At 41.7% G+C, this 13354-nt stretch overlaps 2 protein-coding genes across 2 annotated transcripts in view; both read right to left on the bottom strand.

The window, feature by feature from the left end:
• Positions 1 to 9122, bottom strand: part of POC1B (POC1 centriolar protein B) — a 52588-nt gene extending 43466 nt beyond the window's left edge. The window contains exons 1-3 of the mRNA XM_033058728.1: positions 9058 to 9122; positions 8708 to 8792; positions 528 to 699 (exon numbers count right to left, since the gene is read on the bottom strand). Of these exons, the coding sequence (XP_032914619.1) occupies positions 528 to 699; positions 8708 to 8792; positions 9058 to 9072 (272 nt within the window). The 5' untranslated portion in view covers positions 9073 to 9122. The remainder of the gene's footprint in view (positions 1 to 527; positions 700 to 8707; positions 8793 to 9057) is intronic.
• GALNT4 (polypeptide N-acetylgalactosaminyltransferase 4) lies at positions 5404 to 8545 on the bottom strand. The gene has a single exon (XM_033058727.1). It carries the CDS (start codon positions 8214 to 8216, stop codon positions 6465 to 6467), a length of 1752 nt encoding a protein of 583 aa, XP_032914618.1. The 5' UTR covers positions 8217 to 8545; the 3' UTR covers positions 5404 to 6464.
• Positions 9123 to 13354: the final 4232 nt, after the last annotated feature.

Genomic DNA, 13354 nt, shown 5'->3' with positions numbered 1-13354 from the left:
TAACATTCTTTAAGTTTCATTTACCAATGACCAATTTTACAGAGCGATGCAATTAAGTAACAGCATTGGCCTTTAGTCTAATTAGCATTTGAAAGAGAAATTTTTTACATAGTAATCTATAAGGCGCTTGAAAGTTCAAGCAACATCAGTCTAAGAGCATAATGAATAACTCGTAATTACTACTACTCAAGAACAGCCTGATAAGTTAATTGAATTTTTTTTCCAAAAAACTCTTTTCTTCATCACTTTTCTCCCCAAAATGAAGTGCAGCCATGCAATCCTAATTAAAATATAATCTTCAAGCCATGAAATTGTGACCTCTGAGTTGTTATATTTTTCTTTTGAAACTACAGAATATTCAGAAAAGAGCAAAGTAATACAGTAAAGAATTGTGCTGCTTCTGGTCCCCAGTCTGTTTCTGTCCAAGCCCAGGCATATGGGAAGGAAAAAGAAACTTGAGTAAAGCCTCCGGTACTCACTCTGCACAATAACAAAACACATACCCAGCATTGCTCAGTTATACTCACATGCAAGGAATCCACAGCCTGACAGTGTGATCATGAGAAGCTGAAGCCAGCACCTGCCCATCTGGCGAGAAGTCTACACTTGTCACTGCTTCTGCATGGCCTTCAAATCTGTAGGCTCTGCACTGCGTCGTCAGCTTCCACAATATAAGCAGCCTATCTACAGAGCAGGTAACTGGTAAGAAGTAAAAGATATTAGGAGTCTGCTCACCGCTCTTATAAAAGTCAGAGCTAATGACTATGGATTTGGATTCACCAGAGAACCTAATGGGTATTACGGGGAGGGAGGAGTTATTAGGTTTTAATGGATACTTAGCCTAAGCAGAAGCCTGGTAGGGAGTAATGGCAACACCAGGTTTTCAGAAGGATGTCACAAGACTGGGAGAAGTAAAGGATAATTCTTAAGAGGAAGCCCTCCCACATGCTAAGCTAACTGGCTTACAAGTACTTTGAAGATACAGAGCAAAATGTTCAAAGCCAAATATCATGCACATCAGTAAGTACGAATCCAGATTTGGTTTTACCAAATCCTAAGAACAACAGACAAATTCTTCAGTAATCTCATTTTGATCTCTGAGATGGAATTTGTCTCAAGCATCAAGTGTTTACCTCCAAAAAAACCATGCCAACTTAAACACAAGACATGAGTGCTAACACTTCAGATATCTACACTTGAGTGAAGATATCGATATATAGTAATTCTATAATCCTATTTAAGTAACAATTTTATAATCCTAACATTTGTCTAGTTCAAGAAAGAACATAAAGTTGTCAGTCTGAAAATAGAAAAAGCACATTTGAGGGTGGGGTTTGTTTGCAGTCATTGTACAGGTGAACTGTACTATCTAAAGGCAAACCTAATTTTTACCAGAGCTTGATCCTTTTTAGGAACCTATAAGAAGCAAAGACAATAAGCTGTTGAATTAAACTGGTACATGTGATTACCTTATTCCTATCATCTTCATCTGTGCTAAATGTTAGTACATAGACATAAATAAAAACAAAGTATTCACACTCCCACCCCTCAGTGGTCAAATTCCTAACCCTAGTAGAGAAAAGAAGGGAGACGAAGAACAGGGGCCTCCTGGAAACTGGAAGAGTACATGAAGAAGACGGCTTTTCTCTTCCCAGTTTCTTTCAAGCAACAACATAGCACAAAGAAATTGAGTTTCCTTGTTATCACATGTCAAGGCAAGCCTCAAACAAAATATTAACATATTAGAATATTAAACTTTAACTATTAAAATCCCTTTATGAATTTGATACAAAGACACTATTTTTATTCCTAAAAGACTAGCTTCTGCTAAAAGATGCGAGACCAGACTATCTCTATGCCAGTATCAACAGCCTATATTTGACAAAGAAATGCAGGATATTTTTCCCCCCACTTCAACTTTTCATAACCCTGTTTTACAGCAGGGTCTTTCTAATTATACTTGAAATAATTACTTTTTCCCCTTTGATTCTGAAAAAGTGTGATCTACAGAGGAGTACAACTAAAAGGAAAAAGTTAAACATAAGCCAAAACAGAATTTGAAAGCATCAGGCTGGAAATGTGAAACAGACAAGATTGATGTCTTCTAAAACAAATCATTGATGAACTACCAAATACCCGTGCTATCTTATGAACTGCACAAAGGCTGTGTAGTTTCTGCTTTCAGTTCTAAAAACAAAGACTAGTATTCTTAGAAAGACGTCAGCACCATTCATCCAGAGCCTGGTTTCTTGCAGCTTGCTATCGCCTAGATGGGCTGTTCCCAGGTAAATGAGACACAAGCAGTTTCTGTGCAACCTCCATGACCATCTTCCTTATTTTCACTCTGGACTCCCTGCTGCCTATGCAATACTTAAATATTGGATTGGAAGCAAAAAAAAAAAGCACAGAAGGTCCTGAAGAATTTTTTTAGGATGTGCCGTAGCACAAATAGGCTGTTGCTCCTCAGAGAATACGTGACATAACCAGAACCATGTTTAGAGGTGAAAGACAATTTGTCCTTGCTATGATCAACTGAAAAATGTAACTAAAAATTCACGCTGAGCTGACTCAAATGTGAAATTTACTCCAGTTTATAACCTGAGTGGTTTCTTTTTTAACATCAACGCTTCTGTACACACCCATGTATAGCAGATACATCACTAGATAATTTGCTTTTCTGCTGATGAGTCATTACAGAATTGAACACCAAAAAATAAAGACTCGCCCTTATGAAAAGGCCATGCTGAGAGATCTACAGCAAAGTGGTGTGCAAATATAGTGGGACCCACAGCTGATCTGTTGGTTAGAGAGGGTTAGTGGACAAGGTTTGTTTTGGGAAGTGTTCTCTGGTTGGGGCTGTTGGCATGGAGACCAGGAGAAGAGGGGAAAGTGAAGATAACTGGGAGAGGTACCCCACAGTTGTGGAGAGTATTTTTGGAAACATCCTGGGAAGAATAGAGGTGGAGAACTTTCCACCAATGAATATTATGCTGACTAATTGTGACCAATGATGAAAATGTAAACTGTCTAAAGGGTATATACAAGATGGTGCATTATTGTAATAAACAGATATTAGCCTTCTGAAGTATAGAGCGCCTTCTGTGTGTCATGCCTGCCCCCCTAGCGACATGCAAACAGATATTTTCATTTCCCACAATAACAAAGTGCTGACTAACAAAGTTGTGCAAAGATCAAAAGAGACAAACTCGGACAGGCTTTAACCGCTCGATGTACATCTCTCAAAATACTGAAGTACCTCCAATAAAATTAATCACTCAGTGCAAGACTTACAGAGCGGATGGAATAGAGTGCACATGATGGGTGTGTGAATATTCAAACTCTACCACTGCCAACAAACCCCCACACGATACAAGAATGCTGCAGCTCTCAATGACATGGTAAAATGTCACAATACAAACACATTTTGCAATGAATTGCAAGATTTCTTACTTGGAGAAAAATAATTATTAATTAAACTTGTCAAAAAAGCCAATCTGGAATTCTAAGTACAGTAGATAAAATACAAAGAATTTTTAATAAATCCCATAAGTTATTGGTAGTTTTTGTTGCATTTTGTTGGCAATTTTGTTGCATATTGGCATTTTTGTATGCATGTACACAAGAGGAAAAGAACTGAGTCAGCACAGTAGCTAACATTTAATTTTCTGGAATTTATTTTTTCAAAAGAAATCCCAAAGTCCTCCACATTTATTCAGTGTTAAGCTTACATTCAATTTTTTTAAGTCACTTAGAATCAGTAGTTTAAAATATATAGAAGCATTCACCAAATCTTCAAAGTCTAACAGAATAGAAAACCATTCAGAGTTTCAGATTTTCCAGAAATCTGTACATACTGAAAAATAATAGGATAGGAGTACTGAAATGGTAAGGTTGTTTGTTTTTTCCTTCCTTCTTTTTCTCTAGTCCCTCCTCCTTTTACTTATGTTTTTTATTCCCATTGGGAAGATTTTAATTTTTTTTTTTTTTTTTTTAGGGCCAGGTCATTTAATGTGAGGGGGTTTTGTATTCTCTCCATTTTGTTTCTAAATAACTCCAAAAGTTGAAAGGGAGGAGGAAGGGTCCAGACACACAGAGAGAATAACTTTTTAAACTCGAAGGCAGATTCACTTATAATTATTGCTTAAATAGATAAGGAACACTTTGAATGTCAGGTTTAACTTGAAGGTATTTCTTTATACAAAAAGCAGTTTTTGCCAAGTGCTAAAAAATTAACTATATAAAATTTGCATAGTCTATATCACACCATTTAATTACTTTCATCTGAAGAAACATGCATTGCACATACTATTTATGATCTGCCACATAGGAGAAGCTAGGCCTTTTTTCTGTCATTTCTATTGAATTTAACAGCCTAGAGCAAACTTTTCACAAAAGCACGTACTTTATACAGTACATAACAACTGGTTGGCTTTTAAAATTTGATAAATGGTTCAGGTCTACAAAAGAATTCCTGCTGCAAAGTGGAATGCAAATTTTCAGGAATGCTTCCCTTATGTAGTAAAAAGTTCCCTTACTTTTTTTTTAAACAAACAAACAAAAAACCCAACAAAACAAAAAAAACTCAGGGGAAAAAAAGGAAGATAGAAAAGGGAAAAAAATCAAATTGCAAGTAACTGCCTAAAAATAAATTAAAATCTTACAAGAATCCATGCCACACAGTGGCAAGCATTTTTAGCATGATTCAATGCTGCATTCCAAGCTCCAAATTTTCTTTTGTTCACTTTCTATCTTAACCTACTCCCACCCAAACCTCTCAAAGCTTTCAAGTCACTAAGATTCAAGAATATGTCCTAACTTACTCTTACTTTATTTTTAGCAACAGTTCAACTACATTAAGTCTCACTTGTCCCTTTTTAACCCTTCTACCTACTAACACCTGTAGCAAATACACATCCCCTACATTCCTCAAGCTTCCAGATTCCTAGTGCTCACCAGCTTAAGTTTCTACCTACCAGCCCCATGTAAAGACTTACTACTCTGTGGCTACTGAAGAACATTTATCACTTCAGTGAAAGTAATCAAAACAGCTGGAATGGCCAACACATTAAGAAAAGTGTTCAACTTAAAACTTATGAAACTAAAATACGAACACAAGATTTTTTCAAGTACACAATATATCTACCACACTACTATCTATAATCACAATCAAAACAGATTAGTGACATGATTCAAGAATCAGTATTCTTCAAAAACTCAGCATAACAGAAAAAAAATTCTAAATAAGTAATTCTGCGGACCACCTTACCAACAAATCTGTTTCCTGCAAGCTGTTTTTTGTCTTTTCAACTCCCCTCATGAAGTTCTGACGAACTTCAGCTTCCCAGCCTTACTCAAGGTCTCCAGTGGTATTGTTTTGACTAGAAAGAGGTAGCTTATGCTACATTATTTCTCTTCCTAGGGCTGACCCATGCCAGCTGTTGCCAAAACACAAAAAAAAAAACCAGTCCAGATGTTCCTCTGTGTTACTTTCCTCTCCCCGCTGACCAAATGAAAAAAAACCAAAAAACAAACAACAAAAAACCCAAACATGGTCTAGATCACATAACTTTTGTGTCCCTAGGATGTGGCATGAACATGAAAAAGCTTACATAGAGCCAATGTATACCTTAAATATATAGCTAATAAACAGCAGTAGCTAAGGCAATTTTGTGGTTTCTTTCCTTCCCCAGTCCCTTTAAACAAAAGTCATCCCTATTTCTTCCATTTGTGATATTACCAGCACGTCTTTGGTTCCACTGCTACCACACTCTCCTCTAAATGCATGAGAGCTCCTGACTAAGCTCCATGGGGTAAGATTTTTACAATAGGTACAAGACTGCAAAGCAGTGCCGAAGCCCTTCTAGTAAATAAACTTCCTGCTCTTTTATATAATATAGTACCCTTAACAGCATGTACCTTCCCAGAAAAAAGTAAACTATTACAAGGCTTAGATTGGACTTTCCTCATCAATGTACATTCAATAACATGCTACTGTAGCATTACTTAGGGTGTTAGATACATATTTTATAATGTATCTGCAACGTAGGTCAGCGAACACCACTGCGAGAACCTTAACTTTTACTTCTCTAAGTAAAAATTTTTTGATTACATGCAACATTATCTTGCAGGATTACTGCATAATTTTAAGATGAAAAAAATTCCTCTTCAGTCCACTCAGAAGCCTTTGTTTTACCATTGTCAAGATTGAGCAAAGAAATAATGGATCAAAATTTTACAAAAATAAAAGGCATTAGATGCCCTAATCATGTTTTAGAACCCAAAACCCCTGCACTGAACTATCAACTTTTGCTTTCCATACAGTTCATCACAGTAGACAGTTTCTACACCACTACAGACACATCTGAAACATTCCAAGGTGTTCAACCAAACATTGCTATCGGCTCACATGTGTGAAAAGCTCAGAGAGCTTTCAGAGTCCATTCAATTCATACCCTCAGCAGTGATTATTTCTCAAATTTCCAAATCTGATTTTTATCTCCAGCATTACAAGTTCTCATTTGCACATCAGCATGCCCCTCGGTCGTACGATAAGCGGTAAGGCACTTCCCCGAATGAGGATGATAAATAGTCCCATCTTCTTTGAAGTGCCAGACAATAATTTCTGGGATAGGAGATCCATCTTTTGGGCAGCTCCTCATACCTACAAAGTCTTCCCGCTCAGGGACTTCAGCACACAGCTCAGTTACAGAGTTAAATCTAATCTCCTGATTTGATGTATATTCAAAAAATTGGTTGCCTCCCTGGCCATGGCAGCCAAAGAGAGAAAGGTGAGAGCCGGTAGGATTATGTTCCTGTAAGACATAGTCAAGGCACTCTGAAGGTATTCCTGTGCTGCGGATAGCACCGTGCCAGCCAGGACGATCTTCTGGTACGTGCAACTCAGCAAATATGTTTTTTAAATACCAGTGAAAACTCTTGCATTTCAAACGCTCTCTAAGAATCTTTCTTTCAGAAATGTCTCCATAGTTTTCTTTCCTTGCTGAAGGATTTCTGTTGTAAAAGTGATTTTTGAACTCATCCATCCATACCTCAGCAGCACGTGCTGTGTTCTGAAGGAAATTTGGTCTAGCATAGGGCGCACGCTTTGGAAACACATGGCCCACGTGGGAGCACGGATGAATTTCCAACATGCCTCCACACTGCCAAACCCTAAATGATAATTCTAAGTTCTCCCCTCCCCAAACATCCATTCCTGTATCATAGGTTCCCAGGTACTCAAAATACTTTTTGCTGACAGCAAACAAGCCACCAGCCATAGTTGGGGATCTGATTGGGTCGGTTTCAGATTTGCGCCTGAGACGTTCGTGTTTAGGCACCGAGTGCCACTGGAACGTCAGCCGCCAGTCAAACCCCCCAATCATGGGCTCTGCTGTTTGCATGTAGTACTCAAATGTTTTCCAGTCAATGGTGTCAATGACAGGACAAACAATAACAGTCTCATTCTCAGCAATCCTCTCGAGCAGTGGTTCCAGCCAGCCGGAAACACACTCACAGTGACAATCCAGGAATGTGAGAACATCACCAGTAGCAAAGGTAGCACCAATTAAGCGTGCACGAACCAATCCTTCTCGTTTGTTGGTTCTTATCAAGCGAACTCTTTTCAGACTGCTTATATACTTTTCGAGTTCAGCCTTCAAATACACTTTATCACTCAGGTCGTCCACCAGTATAATTTCTTTAAGAAGCACTGAAGGTGATGTTTCAAGAACACTATGTATAGTCCGCAGCAGAGTTGACCAGGCTTCATTGTAGAAAGCAATTATAACAGATGTCGTGGGCAGTCTTCTGTAGTTGTAAGATTTAGCTTTACAACCACTCAGTCGATTATCTTCAATGTGCCGGTGAAGAGAAATTTTATCACTTAAATAAATATTTATTGCATACTTCTCAATCAGCTCTTCTTCCTGTTTCTTTTCCTCAGGACTCAGCTGTGGGCGAGAGGGTTTACCCCATTCTCCTGGAGCATAAGGATCGGGTGGGGGTTTGTCATAAACTGGACGAGCCAAATCGACAGCTGCTTCTGCTCCGTCAGAAAAGCGCCTCTCCCATTTCCCTTTAGTGATGCTCTTGCCGGCGAGGGAGGCACCGAAGGAAGAAACCGACAGCTCGACCACAAAGTAAGCGATCATTAAGAAGCCGAGGAACACGCAGCTTTTGCGAACCCACGTCCATCTTCTCGCCAGACGGATCCTCATCTTAGGTAGCTAAAAGCAACTCCTTAGCAGAGAGGGGTCCGTGAACTCCTGCCGGCTCTCCCCGCGCCCCCGGGCCCGAGGGGGCTGCAGGCACTCGCAGCCTCGGGCTCAGGCCGCCGGCAGAGTGTGCAGCCAGCACCTCCGTGCGGGCCCGGCAGATTCCCGGGGGACCGCGGGGGAGCGGGGCGGCAGCGGAGGCACGGAGCACCCCCTGCCCCTCCGGCCTCGGCGCTCCCCTCACTTACTTCCTCCTCCTCCTCCTCTCTCTCCGCGGGACAAACCCCTCCTCCCGCCTTGTGGTTTGCTCAAAAAGTTGTCGCTTAAGGAAGGGGCAGAGACTCCTTAGTCCGCCCGAAGGCGCGGGAGCCCGCCCCGCCTCCGCGGCCGGACCTGCGCCCGGAACCCGGCCCGGCGGCTCCGGGGAGGGAAAGAGGGAGGAGGGAGCGGGCTGCCCCGCCCGGAAAGCAAACGGCGCCCGGCCCCGCACTCACCCAGCCCCGCCGCGTTCGCGTCGAAGGCGACGCCCGTCACCGCCGCCGTGTGGCCGTGGAAAGGCCGGATCAGGATGGGGTCCTCCTGGGGAGAGGGTGCGCACCGTCAGGCTGCGGGCGGGGGCGGCCGCGCTCGCCCTGCCCTCCCCCGCCCCTCAGGGGCCGCTAACGCCCCGCGCGCGGTGGGAGCTGCCGGTCCCGACGTCCGGAGCGTTTCCACCAGCGGGGGCAGCGGCGGCGGCCGCGGCCGGGCAGCGCTCGGCGCCGGGCGATACCCGCCGGCCGCGGCTCGCTTGGCCCGCCGTCCTGGCTGCCGTGGCCGTCGCCGGGGGCCAGGGCCGAGCCCTTACCAGCGGGGAGGCCATGGGCGGAGCGGCCCGTGAGAGCCCCGCGCTCCGGGCGCGGCCGGCCGAGCCCCCGATTCATCCGCCGCGCCAAGAGCGCCGCTCCCCATCCGCCCATGCGCGGCCGCGGGGCGGGGCCGAGCCGCGCGCCCCGTGCGCCCGCCGCCCTTAAAGCCGGAGCGGCCCGGCCCGGCGGTGGCTTCCCTGGCAGGATGGGGGCATTTAACCCTCCAACTCTGTCCGGCAGTCGGGACAGGGCGGCTATGGGTTATGGGGGAGCACGGGTCAGCGGAGCCGCAGACTCCCCGAGTGGGATCCCCAGTGGGATGCTCGGCTAGCGGAAGGTCTGGCCACTGTTACCTCGTTTTTGTGACTTACAAGTTCATGCAGGGCAGCTGTGTTAAAAACCTCAGATTGATTTTGTATTAAGCTACCTTAGGTAGTTTGCCGTCTTGTCTTCTTTTTCTTTAGCTGTTTCTTCTTTTGGTCAGACTTGCGAGATTCCCAAGTTGGCCCTTGCGTCTGTATCATACAGAGTGGTGTTTTAATGCTCTAAAAACCTACACCTACCTTAAACAAAAATTAAGAAAGCCCCAACGCTGCAACGTTGCTGTTAGTATTGCGTGAATGTTTATACAGCTTCATGGAAAGCTAGGAGAGGGAACCAACCTCCCTGGAAAAGTACTGCTCCCATAGCCGTGTTAGTAAAAACAGGGTTGACTGCAATTAGCAAAAAGGGCTGCGATGTCAAAGCTGTCATTCGATATGCGAGTGTTCCTGAAGAAACAACTCGTACTGCAATTACCCTTTCTTTCTTTTTTAAATCCAGTCTGCCTTTTACTGGTTGTTCTGACATTAAACTTTTACATCTACAGAATCAGGTCAGTAATTAGGCCAACATATAAGAATTGTCACTTATAGGACAGTTCCAATAAATTGTGTTTAACCATGAAATGCACATTTAAAATAATAACTTTGGAAGTGGCGAAAAAAGTAGAATTATCACAAGTATATAAGGCAGTTTCCATTAAAATCTACCAGCACTCCTCACACTGAGGTTATGTAGGCTGATAATTTGCCTTTTTTGACTTCACAATATGAAACACTTAAAAATATAAGTGTGGAATGAAACACATTGACTTGGACCCAGCAAAAGCTACAGGTTTTTGCCATTATTTGTTTTTGATTTGGCTTATTGATGGAATTTTGTTTTGGTGGTTTGGTTTGGTTTTTTTTCCTTCTACACAGCTCACACTCCCATCCTTTTGTTTTAGTCTCTGTGATTTAGATCAAAAAGTAAAATGTAGCATTTTAAAAAGTTGGTAATGATAAGACTTAAATGTTCTGCACTCTACCCCACTGCAGGAACAGTAAGTTAACTGGTTAAACTTCAATTGACCTCTTCACCATTATTAAAGTCTTCCAGCATTTCTCATTTTTTTTTCCAACTGTCTTCTTTCTGCCAGGTTTTTTTCAGCTGTGAATAATGTCTCATCAGGGAGACTACATTTAGATTGTATCCCTCGGGGCTAGTACCAAAGTTTGTGTGATCTTAATTTATTCTGCATCTTCTCATCTCCTGATTGAGAGAAAGCACCATCTCTGCTGCTTTAATTGTGTGCTGCATATTTTTGATATTTCTTGTACCTTGTGTATTTGGGTTTGGATCTGTTCTGGAAGCTTTTAAAATCCAGTGGTCAAAAAAATGTTACCTTTTTTAGAAACTGGACTGAATGGCAATTCCCAGTCCTACTGAATCCTTTTCCCTTCTTTAGAACTGCTATGCTTTCAGCAGCTCAGTATATTTTACTAATTTGGGTATGTTAGCAATAAATGGGAATGGCTACCTGCCCACAAAATTCCTGGACTGTAAACTGCCAGGTGATAGGCATAAAGCAAAGGAAGGGCTGTGATTTTGGAGAGGAGGAGGGTGGCGTCCCTCTTTCTACAAACTGATAGATGAGTGTTTCTCAAATTGTGGGGCTTACAGAGTTAGTTTCTTGCTATTTCTCCTCATCTGAGAGGACTCCCAAATGCTCTTAGTAAGCAAAGTATTCCTTTACTGCAGTCATGTAATTAGCTATAGTAACTGTAGTTATAAAGCTGGCAGGTAATAGTTTTTATGATGATTATGTTCCCTCATTATGTGTGATTAGTATGTATAGATTTTATTTTTAGAATTATTTTAAGATTATTGTAACTCCTAGTAATACAATTGTAAACTGGCATTGTCTTTTTAAGGTTGTGGTATGCAAGAGCAATTTACTGTAATAAGTTGTTGTGCACTGTGATGACAATGATAAATGGTGCCTCAGAAAATATGTTCCAAGCATCATGTGTCAGCAGGCTGCTGTTTCAGCAGCTATGGAGACTTTTTTTTCTCAGGCACGGTGGTAAGGTAGTGTAGGTCCAAACAAAAATTGTATCTAGAGAAGAATACTTCAAGATGGTAATTCCAGGCTTGTGGTGACTGTATGGTCACTGCAGGAAAAGAATTAGTAAAAGGATGTGTAGAATTCAAGGACACATGGACAAATATGATAACTTCAGTACATGTATGCTGCAATGCCCACATTAGTTACACTAATTGCAAATGGTTTAGTAATGATAATAATAGAGGTAAAACAATACATGAGACTAGGAGCAAATATACTAGCAATATAGTAGTCCACCAAAAATTGTTTCATGTCTAAAATGAGGTATTTTAACTTAGTGTTAATCCTACTTTAAAATAAAACTAGGAGCTCCAGCTGTAACTATGTGGGATCCTATTGGGAGCACTGTGTTAGCAGCAGAGCTGTCCAGGCTGCTGAGAGGCCTCAGGAGGTCACACTCTGTCACTAGAGGGGAGTGTGATATCTGCTTTGCCAACGTGGTGTTGGATATTCATCCGTCTACACGCAGGAAGAGAATGTAGTACAAGGGCACAAAGATTTAATTTCAGGCTGTCTTGCAGTTATGGAACCATTATACCTTATGATCTTTCCAACCTCTGATCCTACATTTTTTTCTCCTCCATCAAAATGGTTATGAAAATAAAATAAATATTAAACCTATAAACTAACTTGTGAAGTAGTGTTTGTTTTCTGCTTCTGTTGAAATTTTGTTTTAGGGTCTATAGTATTTAATATCTTTACTAATGGCGTAGATAGTGGGATTGAGTGTACCTTCAGGAAGTTTGTGGGTGACACCAAGCTGAGTGGTTCAATCAATATAGGGGAAGGGATGCCATCCAGAGGACCTTGACAGGCTTGAGGAGTTAACATGTACAAACATCCTGAAGTTTAAAACTACCCTGTACCTGGCTTGAGGCAATACCCAATATCAGTACAGACTGAGGGATGAATGGAGTGAAAGCAGTGGGGAAGGTGCTGGGATTACCCATGGATGAGAAGCTGGGCAGCACCCAGCAATGTGCACTCCCAGCCCAGAAAGCCAAATGTGCCCTGGGCTGCATCGAAAATCAGGTGACCACTGGATCAAGCAGGGTGACTCTCCCCCTCTGCTCTGCTCACATGTGACCCCTCCTGGAGTGCTGTGTCCAACTCTAGGGCACCCAACATAAGGAGGACATGGACCTGTTGGAGCAGGTCCAGAGGAGGGCCACAAAAATAATGAGTGATCTATTCATGCTTATAGATGCTTGAGATTTTTTTCCTTTTTCAGTGTACGGATTGTATTTGAAGGATAAATAAGAGAACTTATCTCTTATTACTGATGCCTGAAGGGAAACACGTGTGAATGAAAACTGCATAATTCAAGACCAGCACTTTAAAACAAATAACCATCTGGATAAGGAACTGAGAGTGACAATTACTCTGCCAAAGAACCTGGAGTCATTAGAATTTGTATAAAAGTGGGTGTGTTATACAAAGGTCCTTTTTTGTTTGTTCCTTTTAATTAGATGCTTTTGTGTAAAAGATACATATCTTTATAATGACTATGGGGATTAAATCCCTAATGTTCCTCCCTTATTAGCCAAACAGCACAATAAAAACACTGGCAGAGTAATATGCAGCATGCTTTGAGCTGCATATAAGTCTCTTGGCTTACCTTAAATGTCAGACTATAACTCCTGCCCTCTATAATGTATATGCATTATTTGAATCTCAGAAAGTTTGCAGTGACTGATTGTTTTTTGGATAATGGAACAGGTCTCACTATGAAATTTTTTGGGATAATCCCATGATGGTGTTTTGTATCAGTAGCATCACTATGTGGATGAATACCCTTGTGCAATTCCAAATTTAAAGACCATCTTCCTTTTGTTTCCTAATGTTTTAACGGATGATCAATGCCACTA

The sequence above is a fragment of the Catharus ustulatus genome, chromosome 4 (assembly GCF_009819885.2).
Source record: "Catharus ustulatus isolate bCatUst1 chromosome 4, bCatUst1.pri.v2, whole genome shotgun sequence".
Taxonomy (NCBI): domain Eukaryota; kingdom Metazoa; phylum Chordata; class Aves; order Passeriformes; family Turdidae; genus Catharus; species Catharus ustulatus.
Note: the sequence above shows the minus strand (reverse complement) of the source record. Positions and strands in the feature narration are given on the sequence as shown.

Bases quoted from the DNA above. Each gene is read 5' to 3' on its own strand.
- GALNT4 (XM_033058727.1), bottom strand. From the start codon at position 8,216: ATGAGGATCCGTCTGGCGAGAAGATGGACGTGGGTTCGCAAAAGCTGC.